The 23387-nt window shown below is 47.7% G+C and overlaps 1 protein-coding gene across 6 annotated transcripts in view; it reads left to right on the forward strand.

Annotated features, from left to right (window-relative positions):
* Nucleotides 1–2898: 2898 nt before the first annotated feature.
* The window catches only part of MARK2 (microtubule affinity regulating kinase 2), a 152231-nt gene continuing 131742 nt past the window's right edge, over nt 2899–23387 (forward strand). For 5 of the 6 annotated variants that reach the window (XM_066582770.1, XM_066582773.1, XM_066582776.1 and 2 more), the window contains exon 1: nt 2899–3017. In XM_066582770.1, the coding sequence (XP_066438867.1) occupies nt 2934–3017 (84 nt within the window). In that variant the 5' untranslated portion in view covers nt 2899–2933. Of the gene's footprint in view, nt 3018–8839; nt 9504–23387 lie in introns of those variants that run through there. The other variant, XM_066582774.1, reaches the window with a different exon arrangement.

Genomic DNA, 23387 nt, shown 5'->3' on the forward strand with positions numbered 1-23387 from the left:
GCCACAGGGCTCACTCATATAATTTTTCTAAAAATTTTTTATACGTTTCAATGCTCTTAAAAGCGTTGGAACTTTAACTTGAAACAATTTTTCGTTAAACTGGGCTGCCTCCAGGCCTAGTTACCACTTAAGCCACATTAACCAAAGCGATTAATGGGTTTCACCTGCCATCTTGGTTGGGCATGGCCAATTTTTACTGAGGTACATTAGTACTGTTGGTACACCAATTTTTTTGGGCCCTCACCTACAGTGTAATCATAGCAATTTCTATGTTCTTCGCCTGCACTCATGGTACAGAAAGGTGTGTGGGGTTGGCCTACACTTTAGCTACATAAATGTAACTTGGGCCTTGGCTATACTGCAGCTACTGAAATGGAACTAAGACTGCGCTCCCACTATACTGCTGCTTCGGAATTGTTCCTGGGGCCTGTGTAGGCTGCTACTATTACTTAAATGGAACTTAGACTATGCTCCTCCTATACTGCTGCTTCTGAATTGTTACTGGGGCCTGTCTTGAGTGCTACTATTACTGAAATGGAACGAAGACTGCGCTCCCACTATACTGCTGCTTCGGAATTGTTACTGGTGCCTGTCTTGAGTGCTACTATTACTGAAATGGAACGAAGACTGCGCTCCCACTATACTGCTGCTTCGGAATTGTTACTAGGGCCTGTCTTGAGTGCTACTATTACTAAAATGGAACTAATACTGTGCTCCCCCTATAATGCTGCTAGTGATATGTTAGTGAGGCCTGTCCTAATGCTACGGCTGAAATGTTACGAATTATGGGCTCTGCCTATACCGCTGCTAATGGTATGTCTCTGGGGTGTGGAAACAGAGGCTTCCCAAAGACATGATGGCGGCGAGGCCATTTCCCACCAACGCGGTTACTGTTAAGGTGCATATAACCACGGACACGTGGAGAGGACACATAGTGCCTCAAAAACATCCCCCTCCTCCTCCAACAATGAAAACATTCTTGGCAAATGCCTTTGCATTGGTTCGTCTGGTGGCAGTCCAAGAATTTCACCTTTACCGACACAACAAGAGAGCCCCCCCACCATCCCCCCGCCACGGCCCACTTAATCCTGGCCACATTCCGAAAACCAACAAAATAAAAACGCGCTACTAGGTCCGCAGTCACCACCACATTACCACCAACGCGGTTACTGTTAAGGTACATATTACCAGTCTGACTGGGGCATGCAGACACCTTGACAGAATGAATAGTGTGTGGCACATAGGTTCCCCATTGCTATGCCCACGTGTGCAGCTCCTGATGGCAGTGGCACAGGATTATATTTCTCATTGCTTCTGTACAGCATTGTGGGCTATCGCCCCACCACTTTTAAAGAGGGTCGCTGTCTAGCCGTGCCAACCCTCTGCAGTGTGTGCCTGCAGTTCCTCCTCATGGCAGACGCACTTATAAATAGACATGAGGGTGGTGTGGCATGAGGGCAGCTGTAGGCTGCGCAGGGACAGTTTGGTGTGCGCTGTGGACACTGCGTCGTGCAGGGGGGAGGGGGGTTGGGCAGCATATAACCCAGGAGAAGTGGCAGCAGAGTGTCATGCAGGCAGTGATTGTGCTTTGTTGTAGGTAGTGTGGTGCTTAGCTAAGGTATGCATTGCTAATGAGGGCTTTTCAGAAGTAAAAGTTGTTGGGAGGGGGGGGGGCCCACTCTTGCCGGTATTGTGGCTTAATAGTGGGACCTGTGAACTTGAGATGCAGCCCAACATGTAGCCCCTCGCCTGCCCTATCCGTTGCTGTGTCGTTCCCATCACTTTCTTGAATTGCCCAGATTTTCACACATGGAAACCTTAGCGAGCATCGGCGAAATACAAAAATGCTCGGGTCGCCCATTGACTTCAATGGGGTTCGTTATTCGAAACGAACCCTCGAGCATTGCGAAAATTTCGTCCCGAGTAACGAGCACCCGAGCATTTTGGTGCTCGCTCATCTCTATGCCTGAATATCGAAGTTTTCTGAACTCTGCCTGTTCTGACCTGGGACTGTTATTTGACTATGTCCTAGTCTGATCCTTTAGATCACACCTTTTGATTGGCCCATGTCAAACGTCATTATGCTTTTATTACTCCTGAGTTAACATTCAAGAGGTTCCCTGCAGTGAAGACCAGATCCCTCTAAAAAAGGGGTTAAATTGTGAAGAGTGGGGACCTTCTGCAGCTGCCAAGAGGATAGGGATAACTTGTTGACCTTAGGGGTCTGACCACTAGGACCCCTGCCAATCCCAAGAGTTCAGCCTCAGTGCTTTGTGCGCCTCTGCCCCATTCACTTCAGTGGGAATGCCAGAGATAACCGAGTTGAAGTGCTCGGCTATCTCCCATTTAAGTGAATGGAGTGGAGGCGTGCATATGTGGCTGAAATCTCGGTATTGAGATCAGCAAGTTATCCCCTAGATAACTTGCTGTAATGGAATAACCCCTTAAAATAGGGCTGCGGCCCCTTCATTCTCAGGATATGCCATTTCTTCTTATGGTCGGAAACCTCCTAATGATCTAATCTCCGAACCAGACAACTATTTAATATGATTTGACAAACAGCCAAAAGCATTTAGTCATGATATATCAAATGTAATTAATGCGTTATGACTGCTACATTGATTCAGATCCCTACAGTTACATCACACTGCTGCTTCTGCCATGATGCATAGTAATATAATAAATAATAAAAGACAGCCATTGCTGCCAGGCATACTAGCTGGATTATGTCCGTCTTCTTACCACGTGTACTGGATATGTGGCATACTTTACAGATGTGTAAAATCACTGTAGATCATAGTTTGATGATTGTCATGCATATATGTAAATGTACTCATGTGCCAATCCTGGCTTGTGCATGTGACCATCTTCCAACTGCTGAAAGACACCAGAGTCTTTTTGGAAGTGTGAGACAAAACACACAGGAGCCTATCATGGACCGTAGTAGCTGGTTTTTCACTCACAGATATAAGTGCCTAACATGCATCTGCCCTGTGCCACCATCGATCCTGGATGAGGTAAGTCAACTGGCAAGGAGGGCAAGAAAAAAAGTAGCCTTCCAGTGGTCCAGCATAATGCTAAACCACATGGGTTTAACAGTTGTAAAAGCACTTTAGTTGTATATGTTGAGTAGTCAGTTTGGCTATTTGGAGATATTGATCATTAAATGGCATGTCATCATCTGAATGTATTCTAGATTGATGGATATATGGGTTAGAGGTGTACTGATGGTGTGGAGACTTGTTAAATTGTATAGAAGTACCTTCACTTACACTACACAGTGTATGTTAGTGGTAAACTGATAAGGTGATCACTGAGTAAGGGGCCACATACAGTCCTCCTGGTCTTTGCCAGTTGTTGGAAGATGACAATTGTTGATATACTGAAGCATTGCTTTCTAGTGTAACATTTTGATTTTTAACTATAGCTTTTATGATATAATATAAAAGCCGCATGTGGCACAGAGTGTTAAGGCAGCAGAAATGCGGTCCTAAGCTCTCGCTCATGACCTGAAGGTTGCAGGTTCAATCCCCGGTCGTTAAATTGAGTACTGAGCTTGCTGGGGGGTGACATCACCCTAGGACTTAGTCATGACTGGGTGCTTACACCAGGGGACTTTACCTTTATAATATGGTAGGAAGCGATGAACCCGTTAAGGCAGTGTTTTCAGGATTTCCTCAGTATTGCACAGGTGATGTAATTATCGTCAGTCCTCAGACATTGCCACGGGTGTTCTTACCATAGGATATCCTGAAAACATGACCTGTTGGTGGTCCCTGAGGAATGGAGTTGGGGACCCCTGCTTTAAGGGTCTAAAATCTGCCAACTGTCTTACTTTTCACAAGAAAGCAGTGGTGCTCTGTATCCAAATTTTAACAAATAGACTTCACCCAGGGCAGACATGGATTAAAAGGAGCATTCCCATCTCAGGAATCCTATTTCAATGTGTTTAAGTCGCAATACATTCACCGATGTTTATTTCCAAAATGCTCTGTTCTTCAGATATTGCAGATTTTGATTCTTCTGTCCATTGGTTGTTTACTGTTTGTTGCCAGGGAAACAGACCACCTCATCTCTGGAAAGAAATAGCAGAGGAGGCTGAAGCTTGTGCACTTCTTTCATCTAAATATGATGGCCGGGATCTCAGGGGCGCATGCACACTAGATCTTGGCCCTGCCACCTACTACCATTGTGCTCTGCTATTTCTTTCCATAGAAGAGGTGGTCCGTTTCCCTGGCAATGAGCAGAAAACAACCAGAGGACAAAGGAATCAATATCTGCAACATGTGGAGAAGGGAGCATTTTGAAAATAACCATCTTACCGGTGATTGCATTGTTTTTCGATTTCAATCACACTGAAATAGGATTCCTGAGATAGGACTGTATCAGCAATATGTTTTTTGGTATTAACAAAAACAAGATAGTAAAACATTTCACATTTTTCTTATCTGTTCTTATTTTCAGATTGTAGACATGTTGTATAGCTGCTTCATGGGCCGTTCACACAAGGGGACTCATTGATTTGTATGGAAGACTCTTCTAGGCATGCTCTGTGAACTGGCCAGAGGTCATTTTGCAGGGAGGGGGGAGTAGAACGTCACAGCTGATCACCTATTGTGAATGATGGATCCTGTGTCATCTACATATAGGAGTTACCTTTCAGGGTAATCCTGCCTATGATGTTAGTGCGATGACTGCTGAAAGGTTTTCCCCACAGATATCACGAAATATCAGCCTATATAAACATCTCTGACTAGAGATGAGCGAGTATTCTCGCTAAGGCACATGACTCGAGCGAGTAGTGCCTTAGCCGAGTATCTCCCCGCTCGTCTCTAAAGATTCGGGGGCCGGGAGGAACGGAGGGGAGATCTCCCTCTCTCCCGCCCGATCCCCGCCGCAACTCACCTGTCACCCGCGCCGGCCCCGGAATCTTTAGAGACGAGCAGGGAGATACTCGGCTAAGGCACTACTCGCTCGAGTAATGTGCCTTAGCGAGTATACTCGTTCATCTCTATCTCTGACCCACTAAGGCATGGACTCCACAAGACCTCTCAAGATATCCTGTAGTCTCTGGCATCAAGATGCTAGCAGATGATCCTTTTAAGTAAGGTGACCAGACATCCCCATTTAGGTCGGGACAGTCCCGCTTTGGGACTTTGTGTCCCGCTTTCCCCAGGGTCTCAGGCGGGACGGCCATTTGTCCTGCTTTCAGCGTGTCTGTCCTGCTTTTGGGATGTGTGGTCACTATGAAGGTGATTATCAGTTGGGGTGCTGCGGCTCCCCGACTGGTAATCACTCTGCAACGCCGCTGCCGGATACACACACTGACGGCAGTGTGTGCACCCTGGATCTTCCTCCCCTGACCTCTCCTTCTTGGTTCCTCAAAAGGAGAGAAGGGAGGAGCCGCTGCTGCGGGTGCACACACTTCCGCCCACAGTAGTGCCGAACAGGGGGGCACTGGCTCTCTGAACACCAGGAGGGAGAGGGTAAGTATATGGGTTTTTTAGGGGGGCTCTATTACTACTGGGGTCGGTATAGGGGACACCATTAATAATAGTGTCCCCTATATCAGCCCCAGTAGTAAAAGTATTACCACTGAGGCCACTGTAGGAGTCACTATTACTACTGAGGCTAATATAGGGGACACTATTAGTACTGGCATCACTGTGGGGGTCACTATTACTACTGGGGACACTGTGGAGGTCACTATTACTACTGGGGCTACTATAGGGGTCAGTATTACTACTAGGGCTACTGTGGGGTTACTATTACTAATGGGGCTAATATAGGGGACACTAATACTACTGGGGCTAATATAGGAGTCACTATTACTACTAGGGCTAATATAGGGGTTACTATCACTACTTGGGCCACTGTGGGAGTCACTATTAGTACTGAGGCCACTATAGGGGTTACTATTACTACTGGGGCTAATATAGGGATAATACACACCAATTACAATTACTACTGGGGCTGATATAGGGGACACTATTACTAATAGTGTCTCCTATATCGGCTCCAGTAGTAATGGTGACCCGCACAGTAGCCCCTGTAGTAATAGAGCTCCCCTAAAACCGATATACTAACCTCCTCCTTGTCTTCAGAGCACCGCTGCTCCTCTGCTCGGCGCTGGTGTGGGAGGAAGTGTGTGCGCCTGGACGCCTCCTCCCTTCTCCTCTCCTCCTGCGCAACCAAAGAGGAGAGGTCAAAGAAGGAGGATCCCGGGTGCACATACTGCTGTCAGAGTGTGCATCCCGCATCAGCCCCGAAGAGTGATTACCAGGCTTGGAGCCGGTTGGTAATCACCTTCATGCTGACCGGACATCCCGAAAGCGGGACGGACATCCCAAAAGCAGGATAAAAGGCTGTCCCGCTTAGAGACCCTGGGGAAAGCGGGACATAGGGTCCCAAAGCTGGACTGTCCCACCTAAATCGGTCACCTTACCCTTAGGCCGTTTTGACATGACTGTATGTAAAAACGCTGCGTTCTTCTGCACGTTTGCCTGCGTAAAAAATGCAGTATTACACATGCAATTGCATATCTACTGCCCTTTTTACCCACCCCCTTCATTTCAATTAGCGATTTATGCATGAAATATGCACTAAAATACACAAAAAAAGAAATGCATGTGAATTTGCAAGCGCAAAATATGCAGTGCAAAAAATGTTAGTGTGAGTGACTTGTGGCCTTACTTATGGTTTTCACCTGGGCCACTCTTATCTTCAGTTCTGGCATGCTTTTCGTCACAATGGGCCGCTCTACTTTCTGGGCCTCTTCTTGTCTGTTTAGGGTGCCACGTGTGCCACCCACTGCACTATTCTGCCACTGACCTCCACCACTTTTCCCGAGTCCTCCTGCTTAGCACACACCAAGAGCTCAATCTGCACTCCCGAAAAGGGGATACTGCTACGTATGCGGCATGTGCTAGGCTCTGTTCAAAATTGTGCCATGATTAGCACTAATATACATTGACTTCAATGGAAGCCGTCTGCACGGAATCTGCACAAAAATAGAACATGCTGTGATTTCCACTTGTGTGGAGGAAAAAGCGTTTTTCAATAGCACGTTATGGGCAGTATTTGTTGCAGAATCTGGAGGCGGACGCCCGTTCCGGATTACGCAATGCAAATCCGCCCATGTGCAGGCGGCCTAGGATGGCAGTGTAAGAAAAGTGTAGGGTTGGGGGGTGTCTTGTCTCATTATTTTTTTCTTGGGACATAGGAGTATAGTAAGGGCAAAAGAGTGGATGGGTGTTGTAGCTGGAGAGTGAGTTATCCCATAAGCTCCACCACAGGAATCCTTGTGCGTGAGAGCAGAGTACAAGTTTGAAGCCTGATCCTCTGGTACGTGATTTTGCTAAGGCAAAGACGAAAGAGAGGGGTGGCTACCCAACATGTGGTTGGGGCGCAACTGGACCCTTTAAAGGGGGAGCCAGGGCAGGTGGGGCTGCGCCACCAGGATAAAAACTGTGGCCTGAGGAGTGGTAGCCCCAGATCAATAAGTGCATGGCTACTATGGGGTTAAATTAGCCTCTGCTGTCTGTCAAGAATTGTTAATAAAGAACGGCTTCCATTACAACTTTTAACCCTTTGCAATCCACTGTCTGACATCTGAAGACATTCTGATTGAAGGCTGTACATCTCCGATGTCGGAGGAAGTCTGTCAGGATATTCTTACTGTAGATTTACTGGCCACTCCCATACTGTACCATACCGCAGTACTGGCTCTAGCCAGCAGATGGCGCCATTGTATAATAGCAGAAAGAGAAAAATCCCTAGGAAATCCTGAATCCAAAATTAGATTGTAAAGGGTTAAAATTTTGAACAACTTCGTGTTGTAGTTTTTATTGTGCATCATTTAGGGTCTCCCATTGTTTTCAAAGGGCAGACCTCACATCACACTCGCATGCACCCAGCACACGATGCTGCTGCCGGCATTGAAAACAATGGGCGATGCGAGGTCACGCCCAAAGATATGGCATGCCGCGTGTGTATGACCCCATACAAAAGAATGGGATTCATATTTGTGTGTCTCTCAACATACAAATCTTGCGCAATATTCTCAGCTGCGTGAAACCGGCCTAAAACAGGTTTGCTGTTGGTGCAGATTTTTGACTTGTAATCAGCTGCACTTCTGCAGCTAATTTCATTAGATACCACGCTCGCCCATACTTCCAAAGTCTTTGCGCTCTCGGTGCTTTCTTCACTGGGAGCCTCTAGTGAGCGCAGCGCCGCTGGTGAGGTGATGCAGAAGTGGCCAGCAGTGCTGCGCTCACTAGAGGCTGCCAGGCGCCAAGTGAAGAAAACAGATCCTTTGGAGGTCAGAGGGAGAGCGGTATCTACTGAAATCTGCTGCAGAATTGCAGAGGAGTTCTCTGCAGCATTTCTGTTATGTGTAAAAATACCCTAGAGGGGTTGTCTCACTTCTTAAGAAAGCAGACAGCTCTGTATATTGTGCAGTGGCCCAAGTTGGTACTGCAGGCTGAGTCTAAGTCACTTCAAAAGGACTCAGTCTGCAGTACCAACAGCTAGAAGTGCTGGCGGGGACCAAAGTGAGGACTGAATCTATATCTTCCACATTGCCCTTCTCTCCTCGCCGCACACCAGTGTGAAAGAGACGCTTGGAGAAAGTCCTACAGCCCAGTTTTCACACTGAAATGAAAACGTAGCAGAACGTGCAAAGTGCGAACCCGGAACGATCGCGTGCGCCACGCCTCCTCCAGTGACGCATGCGTAGTGCAGCCGAGGACAGACAGGTCCGGGTATGCGCGCGCAGCCCAACGCTCAGAAAGAATCGCGGGCCGCCGCTCTGTGGTCAGGTGACTCCGGGCTGTGCGTGCGCGCCCCTCCCCCTCCTCCATAGAGAGCTACGAGAGCGGGGACACACCTGGAGCAGCGAGCGGGAGATCAACAGCGCGCCCTGGGGGGAAGGGGGAGGCGCCAGACCGAGGCGGGAGAGTTTACCTTTGTCACCCCCACACATGCTCCCTCCCCTCCCACGGCCGTCACTCCCCCTCCCCGCTCACTCACAACCTGACTGACACCTCCAAGCTCCGGACAGGCGGCGGCCCAGCGGCGTCCATTACTCACTACCTCCCGGGCCCGGCCGGGTGTGTCTCTCCTGTCAGGGAGGATAGGCGTGGAGCTCATGAGGGCGGCTCACCTGCGCTCCCGAGTACAGTGACACCTGCTGTGCCCTATCTGCCCTCCGCCCACCAGGGGGCAGCCGTGTGCCGCCCTCAGGGGCTGCTTGCCTTCCCTCCATTGGGGTGGCAGTTTGGTGGTGTTACCTGGGCACAGTGAGGGTCTGGGATAGTAGTGGGTGCCCATCACCGCTCACCATATCTGTAATAAACCCTGCGCCCCCCGGTGACGTCCCCTCCGTCTGCAGCGGCGTCTCTTGTCTCCTCGTGTCCAATGCTGTCCTTAACGTGGATCTATAACTAAGTAAGATGTCCGCTCGGACCCCCCTGCCGACAGTGAATGAACGCGATGCCGAGCAGGTGAGTATGGCGCCCTGTCCTTGTCTCGCTGTGTGGTCCGTAAATATATATATATGTGCCTGCTGGAGGACGCCGCTACACCGCTGCTGTCTGTGGAGACTCTGTAACTAGTGTTACCACCTGTGATTGTTACATTTTACTTCCTATGTTAAGAGTTGAGAGGTGCCGGCGCCCCCCCACTGCGGCTGTGGGGGAGGTGCCGGCGCCCCCCCACCTGCGGCTGTGGGGGCAGGTGCCGGCGCCTCCCCACCTGCGGCTGTGGGGGCAGGTGCCGGCGCCTCCCCACCTGCGGCTGTGGGGGCAGGTGCCGGCGCCTCCCCACCTGCGGCTGTGGGGGCAGGTGCCGGCGCCTCCCCACCTGCGGCTGTGGGGGCAGGTGCCGGCGCCTCCCCACCTGCGGCTGTGGGGGCAGGTGCCGGCGCCTCCCCACCTGCGGCTGTGGGGGCAGGTGCCGGCGCCTCCCCACCTGCGGCTGTGGGGGCAGGTGCCGGCGCCTCCCCACCTGCGGCTGTGGGGGCAGGTGCCGGCGCCTCCCCACCTGCGGCTGTGGGGGCAGGTGCCGGCGCCTCCCCACCTGCGGCTGTGGGGGCAGGTGCCGGCGCCTCCCCACCTGCGGCTGTGGGGGCAGGTGCCGGCGCCTCCCCACCTGCGGCTGTGGGGGCAGGTGCCGGCGCCTCCCCACCTGCGGCTGTGGGGGCAGGTGCCGGCGCCCCCCACCTGCGGCTGTGGGGGCAGGTGCCGGCGCCCCCCACCTGCGGCTGTGGGGGCAGGTGCCGGCGCCCCCCACCTGCGGCTGTGGGGGCAGGTGCCGGCGCCCCCCACCTGCGGCTGTGGGGGCAGGTGCCGGCGCCCCCCACCTGCGGCTGTGGGGGCAGGTGCCGGCGCCCCCCACCTGCGGCTGTGGGGGCACTTGATAAAACACTTATATGTACATGGAGATCTCTACAGGACGTCCTCATCGGGTTTGGAGTGGAAATTTGGGGTGGCTTTGCTCTAGTTGAAGCCCCCATTACACTTCCACTCCAACACCCACTGCTTTATCCTGCAGATGGGTCATCAGTAGAATTTGCCCGAAACACCCCTTTATTTCATGATTCAACTCCTTTAACTCTATATGGGACGTAAACTTGCGTCCTGACTGGGAAGCAGTTGCCGTGCCACAACGTAAGCTTACGTCCTAAGGACGGCGTGGGCCAGCATTGACCGACTAAAAAAAGTCAATACTTGCGTATTCCTCCCCCGTCGGTCTCCTTACCGCATCTTCTCACCGATCTTCTGTCTCCTCCAGTCCCCCGGGTCACCTCACCTCCAGCAGGCTGGATCCTCTTCTTCCTGTTTTAGAGCGTCCATCAGCTGCAGTTCACTTCCTGCAGGGCAGTAAGCGTTATGAGTGATGTGGAGGTCACTGCCTACCAGGGAATGCCGAAACATCGCCTGCCTGCTTTAGCGCACATGCGCGATATCTCGCCGCTGGTGTTTGATATAGAATATGAACCACTATTGGTGATACACTACGCATGCGCAGTTGTGCTAAAGCAGGCTGGCCAGCATTCTGCACTCCCTGCTAGGCAGTGAACAGTACGTCACCAGTGACCGGGTACACCGACCTGCCGGAAGGAGAATGCCAGCAATGGACGCTTCGTCACTGGAGGGAGGTGATGTGACCGGGGGGAGCCAGGGGAAGATGCGGACAGAAGACGGACGGGGAAGGAATAGGTAAGTATAGAATCTTATTTTTATTTATTTTTAAGCCCTTACATGCCACAGTCGATGACTATGGCATGTAAAGGGTTCATAGAGGGAGGGCGCTCCATCTTTGACATCATTGACCCCTTGATATGTAATTGCAAAGGACCGATGGGTTGACGGGTTTTTGTTTTGTTTTTTTTCCTCCTGCACGGCAAACGCTGTGTATAACAAAAAAGGAAAAAAGATTCCGAATGCTCGTTTTGTTTATTTCGCCACCTAAAAAAATGGCATAAAAGTGATCAAAAGCGTTGTGTGCCACAAAACCGTTCCAATGTAAACTAGAGCTCCTCACACAGAAGCCCAGCAGAGCTCCGCTGATGGGGGAAGGACAAGAAAAGTTATAAAACTTCTTAATACGTGCGTATCTTACACAATATATATGTGTGAATGGACCGATGTACTTCTGTTGGCTCCATTCACAGCATCCTATGTGCGCGTAATACACAACGATATTCCGCTTGTGTGAGCCCGGCCTTATGCTGTATGACTACGCCACGTTTTACTGCGACTAATGCAGCGCTTTGAACGGCACGTTAATCGCGATAAATCGCTCCCACTGAAATCAGTGGGGCCTCGCAGGCACGCGGCGCTGGACGGTGCTTTCTGTGACTTTTGAGCGCTGTCTCTGGCCGTTTAGCACACCTCCTCGCCCATCACAATGATGGTGTGCACTAAAACCGTGTCGACCGCAGGGAACTGAGGTCAAAAGTGAAAGGGAAATCTTGGCAAAGCGGCCCTTAGGGTCCCCTGTGCTGTGAGCAGACTCTGGGCTGGCATGTCTGCGTAGGGCAGCGTTTTGGGGTTTTTTGCACTGCGCATGCCGTTGTATCTCACGCTGTCATGCGCAGTCTGACTATTTTTTTTAAAAACTTCCCCCTCTGTCTAATAGTGACGTTTCATATAAACGCTGCGCACACAATGTAATTACACGTTCAGCATTTATTACACACCCATAGAGAACAGTCGGGCTCTATTGTGCATTATATGCGGTAACGGTAGAACATGCTGCATTCTTTACGCGCGTGTTAGATGCAATAAAACCCGCTGGTGTGAGTGGGTTAATGTACTCTCATTGACTCCATTCACCACTTAATGAGACTACGCTCCTGTTCGGCTGCCCGTATGCTGTGAAAACAAAAACACGATCACAATTCATGTTTCTTCTCTTTGCCATCTGAACTTTTTTTTCTCTTTGTAAAGTTTTACAATACATGTACCAAGAACTACAGGTCTCCACCCAAAAAACAAGCCCTCATGCAGCCACGTCGCCAGAAAAATGAAGTTACAGCTTTTGAAATGTGGAGATAAAAGTCCCCCAAAAATCGCTGCATCCTTAGGTCCAAAATAGGCGGTGTCACTAAGGGGTTAAAGGGAAGCTGTCAGCAGTTCAGAGGAGGGTAAATCACTGGCAGCCACATAACAAAGGCCGGCTCACTGGACCATGGAGGTTTTTTGTTTTGTTTAAAGGAACAAAGCCACCGTATCTTGTCAAATGGACTTTAAAAGTTTCCCCTCACTTTATGCTATTGGAGCCTGAACTGTTTGTAGGACCCCAGAAGTCTCTGCTGCCTTCAGTCAGTGACTTCTGTCTCTCCTGCAAGACTGCACAATGCCCGACGCGCAGGTTCTTTTGCCCTACTGTTGGCAGATTGAAGTGACTCTCCTGCGCATGCGCCGGCCGTGGTCTTGTGATGCACGTGTTACTTGTTACGTCGCTAACTGAGAGGGGCCGGTTTATGCAGCTCGGTGGGGTCAGCAGCGGCGGTCCACCAGACAGCTTTATTAGCATAGAGCGCGGGAACCCTTACAAGTCTCATCTGACAAGATATGATGACTTTCTTTATAACAAAATGCTCTTTGGAATAAGTGTTTAATGTGTGCCTGTGACTGGTTTACGCTCCTCGGAGTTGGTGACGGGTTCCCTTTAAAGGAGGGATCCCACAAAACGAGCTGTAGCATCTGATCACTGGTGGTATGACTGCTGGGGTGCCCCCCCCCCATCACTGACCACCAGAATGGGGGTACTAAGTTTTCCCAAATAGAGCTTCGGTGGGACTGTTGTAGATATCCAAGCGCTTGTACTTGGCTTTCTGTGCCAGTCCCATGGAAAGGAATGATGTAGTGCGCACATGTAACCACTACTCCATTTATTTGGGGTCACTCCATTCCTGTGTTTGGTGAAGTCTAACTGCTGGGACCCACCCAATCAAATTATCCCCCTATCCTGTTAATAGAGAAGTTCCTTCTGTAGGACCTGACTGTTCTAGTAGGTAATTCGCTATGGAATGATTCTGGAGCATCTTCTATGAGAGCTTTGCACTGTACTGGTCTTTTTTTATCTCTCCTGGCGAGGTGTTTAAAAATGGGCAGTGGGATGTCTCCATTTGCCAACGATGTGTATTCCTCCACACTCTGATGTTGTCTAATCATTACTATGTAGGGATACACCCTGTTAACAAGTGATATGGTAATATAACCAAGAACAATGTGTTCATCTTTTTCCAGGAGGGATAAAAGAGGAACCGTACAGTGCAGAATCCTAAGAAGGGACTGTCCAGAATTGTAAATACTTGTATTTCCCATTTAATTACCAGTCAGGAGAGCTGACAGGTCTGTAGGATCTGCATGGGGGGATCACACTTGAGTTCAGGTGCTTTTACACAGAACGATTAGCGTTCAAATTTGCGCAATAATTGGCGTAAACGCGCTTCTCATTCGTCCATTTTACGCAGGCATAGAAATAATTTGTTTACGCGTGGTTGTGTGTTTACAGCGGTCGGTTAGTCGCTCGCTGGTACAGAGAACATGACTGACTGGTTTGCGAGCGGACTATCTGCCTGTATAAACAAGCTGCACCAGCGGACGCTAATCACTCATGCGAACGATCAATGGCTCCGTGTACAAGTACCCTAAGAGGAAGTGGGAGCGTGGCATGTAGGTTACTCTGCAGGTGTGGCTCTATTATTTATACAGTTCCTTTATGCCGGGGATGACGTTACATTGTAGCTCGGATCTGACAGTTTGTATTCAGCATGGAGAACTTTCATAAGCAACACTACAAGTCTGCCCAATAAGCTTTTAACCCACGTAGTGGATTTTCCCCCCATTTGAAAAGGTGAAATCCGTGCTGAAAACTTGCCGCATAAACTAACATGTCGATTTTAAAATTCGCACCGCGCACAAAATACCCTTGCAGAGTTTTTTTCTCCCTCACACAGTGTGGTTGAGAATTGTAAATGCTGTCGATCAGTTCATTTGCAGCATTTACCGTACAGGTGAGCGTACCCTTAGGTACGACTAAAATGGCACGATTGTGAGTGAGTGAAAATGCAGGTTTATGAAACCCATGCTCAATTGTTTCCTTCACATTTGTGATGTTTTTACTCATGCTGTGTTGCGTGAAAAAAAATCGACGCATGCCCTATCTTTCTACTTTTTTTTTTTTCTCCCATGTTTCACTTTGGAGCCTCCTTTTTATCGCATCACAAAGCACAAACTTGCAATTTTCGTGCGATGCATTTTTAAGATTAGAACGTCCTATTGAAATTTGTGCTAAAAATTATTAATTTTTCTCGAGGCGATCGCCAGTGTGAAGGAGCCCTAAGGGCTTATTCACAGGGGCATATGTTTGGTCCTTGTTTGCATCTAACTGCACACAGGTCCATTAAAGTCAATGGGGTTATTCACATGTGACTAGTAATTATTAGGAAATTATAGTACGAGTAGTTCTGTTTGTGCAATGCGCCACACAGCTGTTCTGCATGCACGTCACACAGACAGCACTGCTACATAGTGTTCCTCCCATACAATAAGGATGAGAAGCAGCACAGCACTGGAGATGAAGGACCTATGATAACATCAGTCATTCTCTGCCCCTGATCACATGACTGTTAAGCTCATCTCAAGTGAATGACTTACATGCTCCGCCCCAGATCACATGACTGTGATGTCATCAAAGATCCTTCATCGCCAGTAGGGGAGTTACATGCTCTGCCCCTTATCACATGATGGTGACCTCATCAGAGGTCCTGCATCCTAGTGCAGATTATGGGCGGACTACAAACCCACTGTGGCCTCAGTTGCTATGGAATACTAACGAACAGCTAGCTGGACAGCAGCCGTGTGCGTACAGGACCTGTGATGTCACCGTCATGTGATCAAGGGCAGAGCATGTAAGTCACTCATGAACAGACAGGTCGTCGTTGGAGGTTTGATTTATTACAGGGACTGATGGTCTGTGTAAATTCACACCATGTCCTATTCTGGTCCATATTGAGGATAAGGGGAGGCCATGCAGTGTGCTGGAGATTCTCAGGCATGCTCGCTCATCTGAGGCCCAAGTGTGATCGCCGAGTACAGGACTACACCTGGTAACAGTCTGCCTCGCATTCATCTTCTTTTCTATTTGTTTGGTATATTCTATGGAAGGAAAATTACAATGTAGATATTTTCCATGTTTGGAAATCTAATTTCAGTAATGTTACCCAACCAGTTAGTCTGTTTGTGCTGCTAGGCCACTGTGATGAAAATCTTATTATAGAGCTGTTTGTCATCAGCACCTAAATATTGCACTGTAGACAAACGTGTATCACTGGTTTTAGGAAAGTAGTGACCATGATCTGTTCATTTTGTCTCTGTTCTATTCAATGGGACATCCTCTGCGTTGAGGAAAGGTTTCTATACCAACATAGAAGGGGGTTCTTTACTGTAAGAGCAGTGAGACAATGGAGCACTGCTGGAGGATGTGGAAATTGGATAAGGGTTCAAGAGGGGCCTGGATGCCTTTCCTGGGCGATACAATATCACGTGTTACAATCACTAATAACATTAAGGGTTGTTTATCCAGGGATTATTTCTTTTGCTAGATTAGAGTCAGAAAAATCTTCTCTTTTTTTTTTTTTTTTCCCTGTTCCCCCTTGAATGGGAATGATTGGCTTCTACCTCATTGGGTTTTTTGGGGGGGTGCTGGACTGGATGGACAGACATGTCTGTTTTTTTCACCTTGAATATTGTTACTATGTTACCCAAATAGAATGATTCTAATAGTGTTTTTCTCATGGTGGATGAGCTCTAGGTAAAATTAACGATTAGCAGGTGGTAATTTAGCACATGAACCTATTGATGTGCTGCATCAGAAGCTCTTAAGTACCTTTTTTACAGGTACAAGTTCTACTTGGAATGTGGAACAAACAACGAGACGGACTGGTGAAGTTGCATATGCTTTTCTGAACTTATTAAAAGTTGTGGTGTCCTTAATACTCAATCTGATATCCTAGATGTACACTTGGTGATAATGCTGCCATCTCGGTTTCACTAGATCCTGAACAATTTATTTACTGGAGACAGTTTGTATTGTGGGCAGAGTATTAATACAACTTGAAATTCCTTCTTTATGCGTATCTTTGCAGTTTTAGTATATATAGGAAACGCAGAAAACACGCTCAGGTGTTGTCTATTCCCCACGGTATACCGACCATGTCTCTTACTCTGTCCGCGTGGTTTGTTTTAGTGTACATTACAAATATTTACCAATGCGCTTCTTTGAAACAGGCCTAAACTTATTTGCCCCGTCTAATCTCAGGCTATGCAGTCATTTCATGCGTTTACACAGAACGATTATCGTTAAAAACAAAACCTTGATAATTGGCATTTAGATCATTCAGTGTAAACGCAGCGAATGATAAAAGAATAATTCGCTCAGCGTTCATTTCATGCAAATATTAAAATCAAGGTTGGCTCGTTGCTGATCAGTTTAAACACCGATTGTTCAGTCGTCCTCATTCACTGGTACATGAATGTGAACGATTTAGCAGGCGCACAATTTATTTGCCTGAGGCCTCGGTCAGACGAGCATGCGCGTGCAAACAAATGCGTCTATTAGAACAATTGGTTTCCTATGAAGTGCTCACATGTTCATGGTTTATTTTTTTATTTATTTATTTTTTTTTTTAGAGGCACAAAGTACTCACACCTGCAAAAAGTAGGACATTCGTGCCTAGAATGGGCACATGCAAGGTCCGTGCCGCGCGTAAAGACATTGTGTGATGTTATCGAGGTGACGGGGGATGAGGGTACTCCTGGAGGGTTCTGTTAATCCCCTCATCACTGAACGCTGTGACAGCACTACAGCGGGGAAGAAAGAATCCACAGCTGTCACAGAAAAGTGCAATGCCATCCAAATGCTTTCAATGGGGCTGCTGCTGCCCCATTGAAAGGAGTGGCAGGAAGACAACCCCCGCAGCGATGATTTTTTGGGTGGAGGTAAGAGGCTTGAAATATAACCCTACCTTGAAAATCATCCCTAGCTGTAGGGGGGGGGGGGGGGGAGAATGTTAACTTGCTGCGCTGTCCGGCTATTCTCCTCATCCCCAGCAGTCGTCTCCTGTATTCTGGTGGCCGGAGACTGCCTGAGTGTTGTGACCAATCAAAATCATTCAATTAGGTGTGATTTTCGGGGTAGCGCTTATATTTCAACCCTCCCCCCTGAGAATCATTGCTGCAGGGGTTGACTTCATCCCATTGCTTTCAATGGGGCGGCTGCGGTGGTGCCCCATTGAAAGCAGTGGGATAGCATTGCGGTCCTCTGCCATAGCTATGCCAGGGATTTTTTTCGTCCCTGCGGAGAAAGAGGGAGGGGGTCACAGTGTTCGGTGATGAGGGGACCTTCGTGGAGCAGCTGTGCTTCTACAAGCGAGGTGCCATACGAGTGCTATGCAAGGTTTTGCATTGAAAAAAATGGGAAACTGTTGCCAATTATCTGCCATGTCTGAAAGCTGCGCAGCACGCTCTATTCTGCACGGACGGCCTCCATTAAAGTCAATGGATGCGATTGTTCCGTGGGCAACACACACGTTACCATTGCGTATGAACAGCAGAACCGCTCGCTGCCTTAGATAAGAATAGATGGGGAAGCCGGAATGCCAGCTAGAGAGGAGCGAGAGATCTTTCTTCTGTGCGGATGATGCACTGTGCATTGCGTACATCCGCGTGGAATAACATTCGCAATTACTCTCCATGATGTATTGCAGGTCTTCTGTTGTGGAAATCTGCATGCGGCAACTGACCCATTCGTGTGAGCCCAGCACACTCCTTATCCTTTTAAAGCTAATGAAAGCCATTGTGTTATTTCAGTGGGTATTGCAGATCACTGGCTGGATGAATTTTTTTTGCTATCATTGGAGTACATTTAAGATATGTTTAAAAAAAAAAAAAAAAAAAAAAAAGCCAGGCTGTCCAGTTCTTTCCATGATGTGAGGGAACTGCTAGGAGTCTGTGAAGCACTATAGGCATTAAATTATGGCAGATCCCACAAGAATTGAAAGGCTGTGATGTCTGTCAGTATTCTGACTTGTCTCTCAGATGGGTTTTCATCTGATGAATTAGGATACACCCTGATGTGACGCTAGACTGAAGCTAGGAAGTGTGCCACTTCCTCCTGTAATATGCTGCAGAACCTGTTTATCTTCAGACTTGTATTTCTGGCTGTCTGAACTCGATGTACAAATGCTTGCAGTTTCCGGGGACCCAACAGTTAGGTTTTGTTTGCGCTAAAACTTTTTTTATTTTTACATTATACATACAGTACTTCACACTTCAGAAAGGTTTATGATCCGCTATCTGAAAGGATACATTATAATGCTCAGATTTCCCACGCTTATTGGCTATTACATGCTTTGTTGAAGAGTTGTCACAATAGATCAGACAACTAAATAAGTTTAAGATATTTAACTATCCCGCAGCGGCATCCAGCCGTGCCCACGGAAAAGACCTTTTCTTACCTGTCCAGATCCAGCACGGGTCTCCGTCTGCTGGACGGATCTTCTCTCTGCAGCAGGGTGGATGCGCCCGGACGCTCCAGCGACGCGCCGGACGCATGCACAGTGCAATCTTTAATTTTTTTAATCTCCTGCTTTCCCCGGATCTGCGGCACGTCGACAGTGACAGCAGTGGCTGTGCCGCGGATCGGACGGCTTCCATTGACTTCAATGTAAGCCGTCCCGCGGGATTCGCAGAAAAATAAAGCATGCTTTAATTTGTCTTGCAGATGCTAATGCATCCCTATGGGCAGCTAGAGCTACGGGTCTCCCGCGCCGGAGACTCATGCAAATTTTATAATTAAAATCTGCCTGTGGCCATTGGGCATAAGGCTCTGTGGAGTACGATGACTTCTGTAACCTCAGTGTGCTTTCTGTGATATTTGGAAGATTGCAGACCATTTTTTTTCCCCCCACAACAGTTGACAGTTGGGTTCCAACTTTTTTTCCCCCCTTTTCTCCCCTATAGAAAATGTTGATGGGTGTGAAGTACTAGGATTGTACTGTAATTTTGTAGCAGAGTTTTGTGAAAACTGCAACACTACACGATATTACACTTGTGTGAACCTGCCCTAAGGCTTTGATTTTTACAGCATCCATGAGTGAAATGATGGCTCTGTTACGATCAGTTTACCCATTCCCCTGGCCCCAATGAATTGTAACTGCTCTGTTCTGGTGGATTAATTAACACCGGCATAATCTGCATGGATCTACCACATAACGTGTTGCAGAAATGCATGGCCGAATATGATCACCTGATGCGATTTGTAAACCGTGTTTCTGTGTAGAATTGACTTTTTTTTTTTTTCGTTCCCCCCCCCCCCTCCTTGTTACCCATTTAAAATCCATATCCTATAAGTTCTGTCACAGATTTTCATTGAACAAAAAGAAATCTATACCGTATCTACTCGAGTATAAGCAGAGCTTTTCAGCACCAAGAAATGTGCTGAAAAAGCCCCCCCGGCTTATACTCGAGTGAGGTGAAAAAAAAAAAAGAACTGCAATCCTCACCTCTCAGCCGGCGTCTGTGTCCCTGGCGCGATGCTCTCCCCAGCCGTGCGGCAAGCTGCTTCAGACTTCTCCCCGCTGTCATCTCTCTGGCTCGGTTTTCAATTCCCCAGCCATCAGCGCTGTGTAACTAAGCGCTGTGATTGGATCAAGTGCCGACCAATCACAGCCGATGCTCGATTATTCACAGCCATTCAGTGAATGATGTGATTGGCTTATTAAGCGCTGGCTGTGATTGGCTGGCGCTCGATCCAATCACAGCGCTGATGGCTGGGGAATTGAAAGCCGAGCAGGGAGAAGTCTGAAGCAGCTTGACGCACCACCGGGGAGAGCATCGGGCCAGGGACACAGACGCCAGCTGGAGTGTGTGTGTGTGTGTTTTTACCCAGTATATACTGGAGTATAGCTAGGCTTATAGAGTCAATAAGTTTTACCATTTATTTTATTTATTTATTTATTTTTTTAATGGCTTGGCTTACTGACTGTGCTTCTACTCGTCGGATAATACGGTAGTTTTTTTTTTTTTTCTATTTGAAACCATATTCCACTTTTCTAATGTTTGCTTTTCCGACTGTAGAATTTTTATTCTTTTTGAGGGCATCAGTGTAACCTAGTCAAGACAGACAAACCTAGGAGTTATCGAAATCAAATGAAACTTGTGTGATTTGCATCATTGATATAAGTGGATACAATATCAGAGCAAAAGTTAACTTTATTGTGGAAAGCTGACCCCTTGAAGGGAGGCTCTAGTACCATGATGTACCGCCTCCAGCTTGGATACAAGATGAGATAAAGGTGGGCATGGAGGCTCTAGTACCCTGATGTACTGCTTCTAGCTAGCATACAAGATGTGATGCATGGAGGCTCTAGTACCCTGTTGTACCGCCTCTAGCTTGGATACAAGATGTGATACAGGCAGGCATGGAGGCTCTAGTACCCTGTTGTACCGCCTCTAGCTTGGATACAAGATGTGATACAGGCAGGCATGGAGGCTCTAGTACTCTGTTGTACCGCGTCTAGCTTAGATATAGGATATGGTACAGGCAGGCATGGAGGCTCTATTACCCTGTTGTACTGCCTCCAGCTTGGATACAAGATGAGATACAGACAGGCATGGAGGCTCTAGTACCCTGTTTTAATCGGTATAGCATAGAAATATCTGTCTACGGGCTCTTACCCACTGGCGATAGACTTTCCTGCGATGCGGGAGGGAGTGAAACCAAGCGATAAGAAAAATCTGAGCTATCGCCCATTGTCTTCAACGGAGCCGGCAGCGCCAGCACTATTGAAATCAATAGAAGATCGTGAAGCAACCTAGGAATCCCCCATAGAGAGGACGTGGTGGGGAAGGGGGCAACAGGAGGGGATCTTTTACATATCTCTCCATATTTGGAGAGAGAGGGTGGGGCTGGCTGGCTTTCCCAGGGCTTCCCCGAGTGTGGGCGGGGCTAAGGGTGCAGGGCTAGAGGGGTTATCATAGTAATGTCTCTCTAGCCACATGAAGGGGTGGGGCTAGTGTGACTTCCACCCCCTTCCCCTCGATGGGGGATTCCTAGGCTGCTTCATGATCTTTTCCTATTGATTTCAAGCTGCTGTCCCCATTGAAAACAATGGGTGATATTACAGATTTTTTTATTTATTTATTTTAATCGCTGCGAGGCTTAAGAGAACGCATCGCAAATGAGAATGAAACCATTGAAAATCATAGGTTTAATAATCATGTGTTTTCACTCATTCTCACATCGCAGGAAAGTCTCGCCAGTGGGTAAGAGCCCTCAGAGATCTGAAACACTGGAGCAGCAAACTTTGTGAGAACCAAAATTTTTGTCAGCCCAGTCTGACGTGGGCGATCTGGATTCCATATGCAATAGCCCGCTGCAGAATCCGGCTCTGACCCTGGCTGGCGACCTTGCGTACCTTCGCTTTTCTATATTGCAGATGACCGTGGTCGCTCACAGATGATCTGTGGATCGGACGGCTTCCGGGGACTGCAGTGGAAGCAGTTTGTGCAGATTCCACACAGAAATCGAACATTGTGTGTATAATTTTTTTTTTTTTAAATACTCTCGTGGAAATCACAATCGCTTTCTGCTTATCTGAGCGGACATGTGAATGTTCTATTTTTTCAATGTGTGCAGAATCCCGTGGTTCGTCTGCACGGGTGATGATTCTGCAATGTAAATCTGGCCGTGAGACCGGTCTGTTTGAAAACTTGTGGCCATAACTTTAGTTGAGTAGATCATCTTTCAGCTCTGAATGTGGATGGATGAGCGTTGTCACCAGGAGAGCCTTCTAGATTTAGTGCTCAATCTTACAAATATTTAGGCCATGTTTATTTTCTACACTCCCCTTTTAAATTGCAAACCTAACATGATTGTGTTTTCCATGCATTGTCTTATGTACGGTTTAGTGGTTTGAATACGTAGGAACAGGAAGATCCGGACAGTTGGGCGGTAATCCTGTCTGCCCATTTTTGGGACAGGAGTCCATCATAATGTGTCCATAATGGCCACCAAAATTGAGAAGTTATTCACAAAACAGAACTGATGAGTTTGTTGGTAGGTTTGGTGATTTGTAGCTATTTGTGCCTTGTTGCCTTACCAGAATCAAGGTGTGTGTAGTGGTAACATGTTAAGCCATCTGTTGTGATGTATAGGAGGTATGTCAACACCGGCGCTAGGCAGTATTTAGTAAAAACTGGTTAATAAAAACCCCCCAAAAAATTCCCTTTGTAGGAATGTTTTTGTATTCACCTTAATTCAGATTGTTTGTTTTTATTGTTTCCTACTTTAGTATTGTAATTTCCCTTTAAAGGGGAATTCCCATTTCAGCTTTTCATGGCTTTATTTAGAACCCTAGCCCTGTGTGGCGACCACCTTGTGGAAGGAGTCGAGCTCTTCTGCCCAGCATGCTGTGCTATGCTGTTACCGCAGCTACTATTCACTTAAAGGAAAGCTTTCGGAATCCGGGCTCGGCTCTTTCCACAGGCTCTGGTTAAATGGCCAGTAACCATAGTAGTGGTTTCCTATTTCGGCTATGAGAAGCTGAGCTTAGTAATACCCCCTTTAAGAACACGTGGAAGTGACTTTATTGTGGATGTCTTGATGTTTTGCATAGCTCCGGCTGCTTTCACATCTGCATTAGGGCTCAGTTCAGGGTTTCCAGGCCTCTGCTCTGTTTGTGGAATAGAGAAACTGAAATCAAACAGGAAAAATCTTTTTTTCCGCCTTGATTTCAATGGGGTTTCAAAAAAAAAAGAGGAAAGCAAAATTGAAAAGCTCCTGTATGCTTCCGTTCTATCAGTTTTTTGTTT

Source organism: Eleutherodactylus coqui, chromosome 11 (genome assembly GCF_035609145.1).
Source record: "Eleutherodactylus coqui strain aEleCoq1 chromosome 11, aEleCoq1.hap1, whole genome shotgun sequence".
Taxonomy (NCBI): Eukaryota; Metazoa; Chordata; class Amphibia; order Anura; family Eleutherodactylidae; genus Eleutherodactylus; species Eleutherodactylus coqui.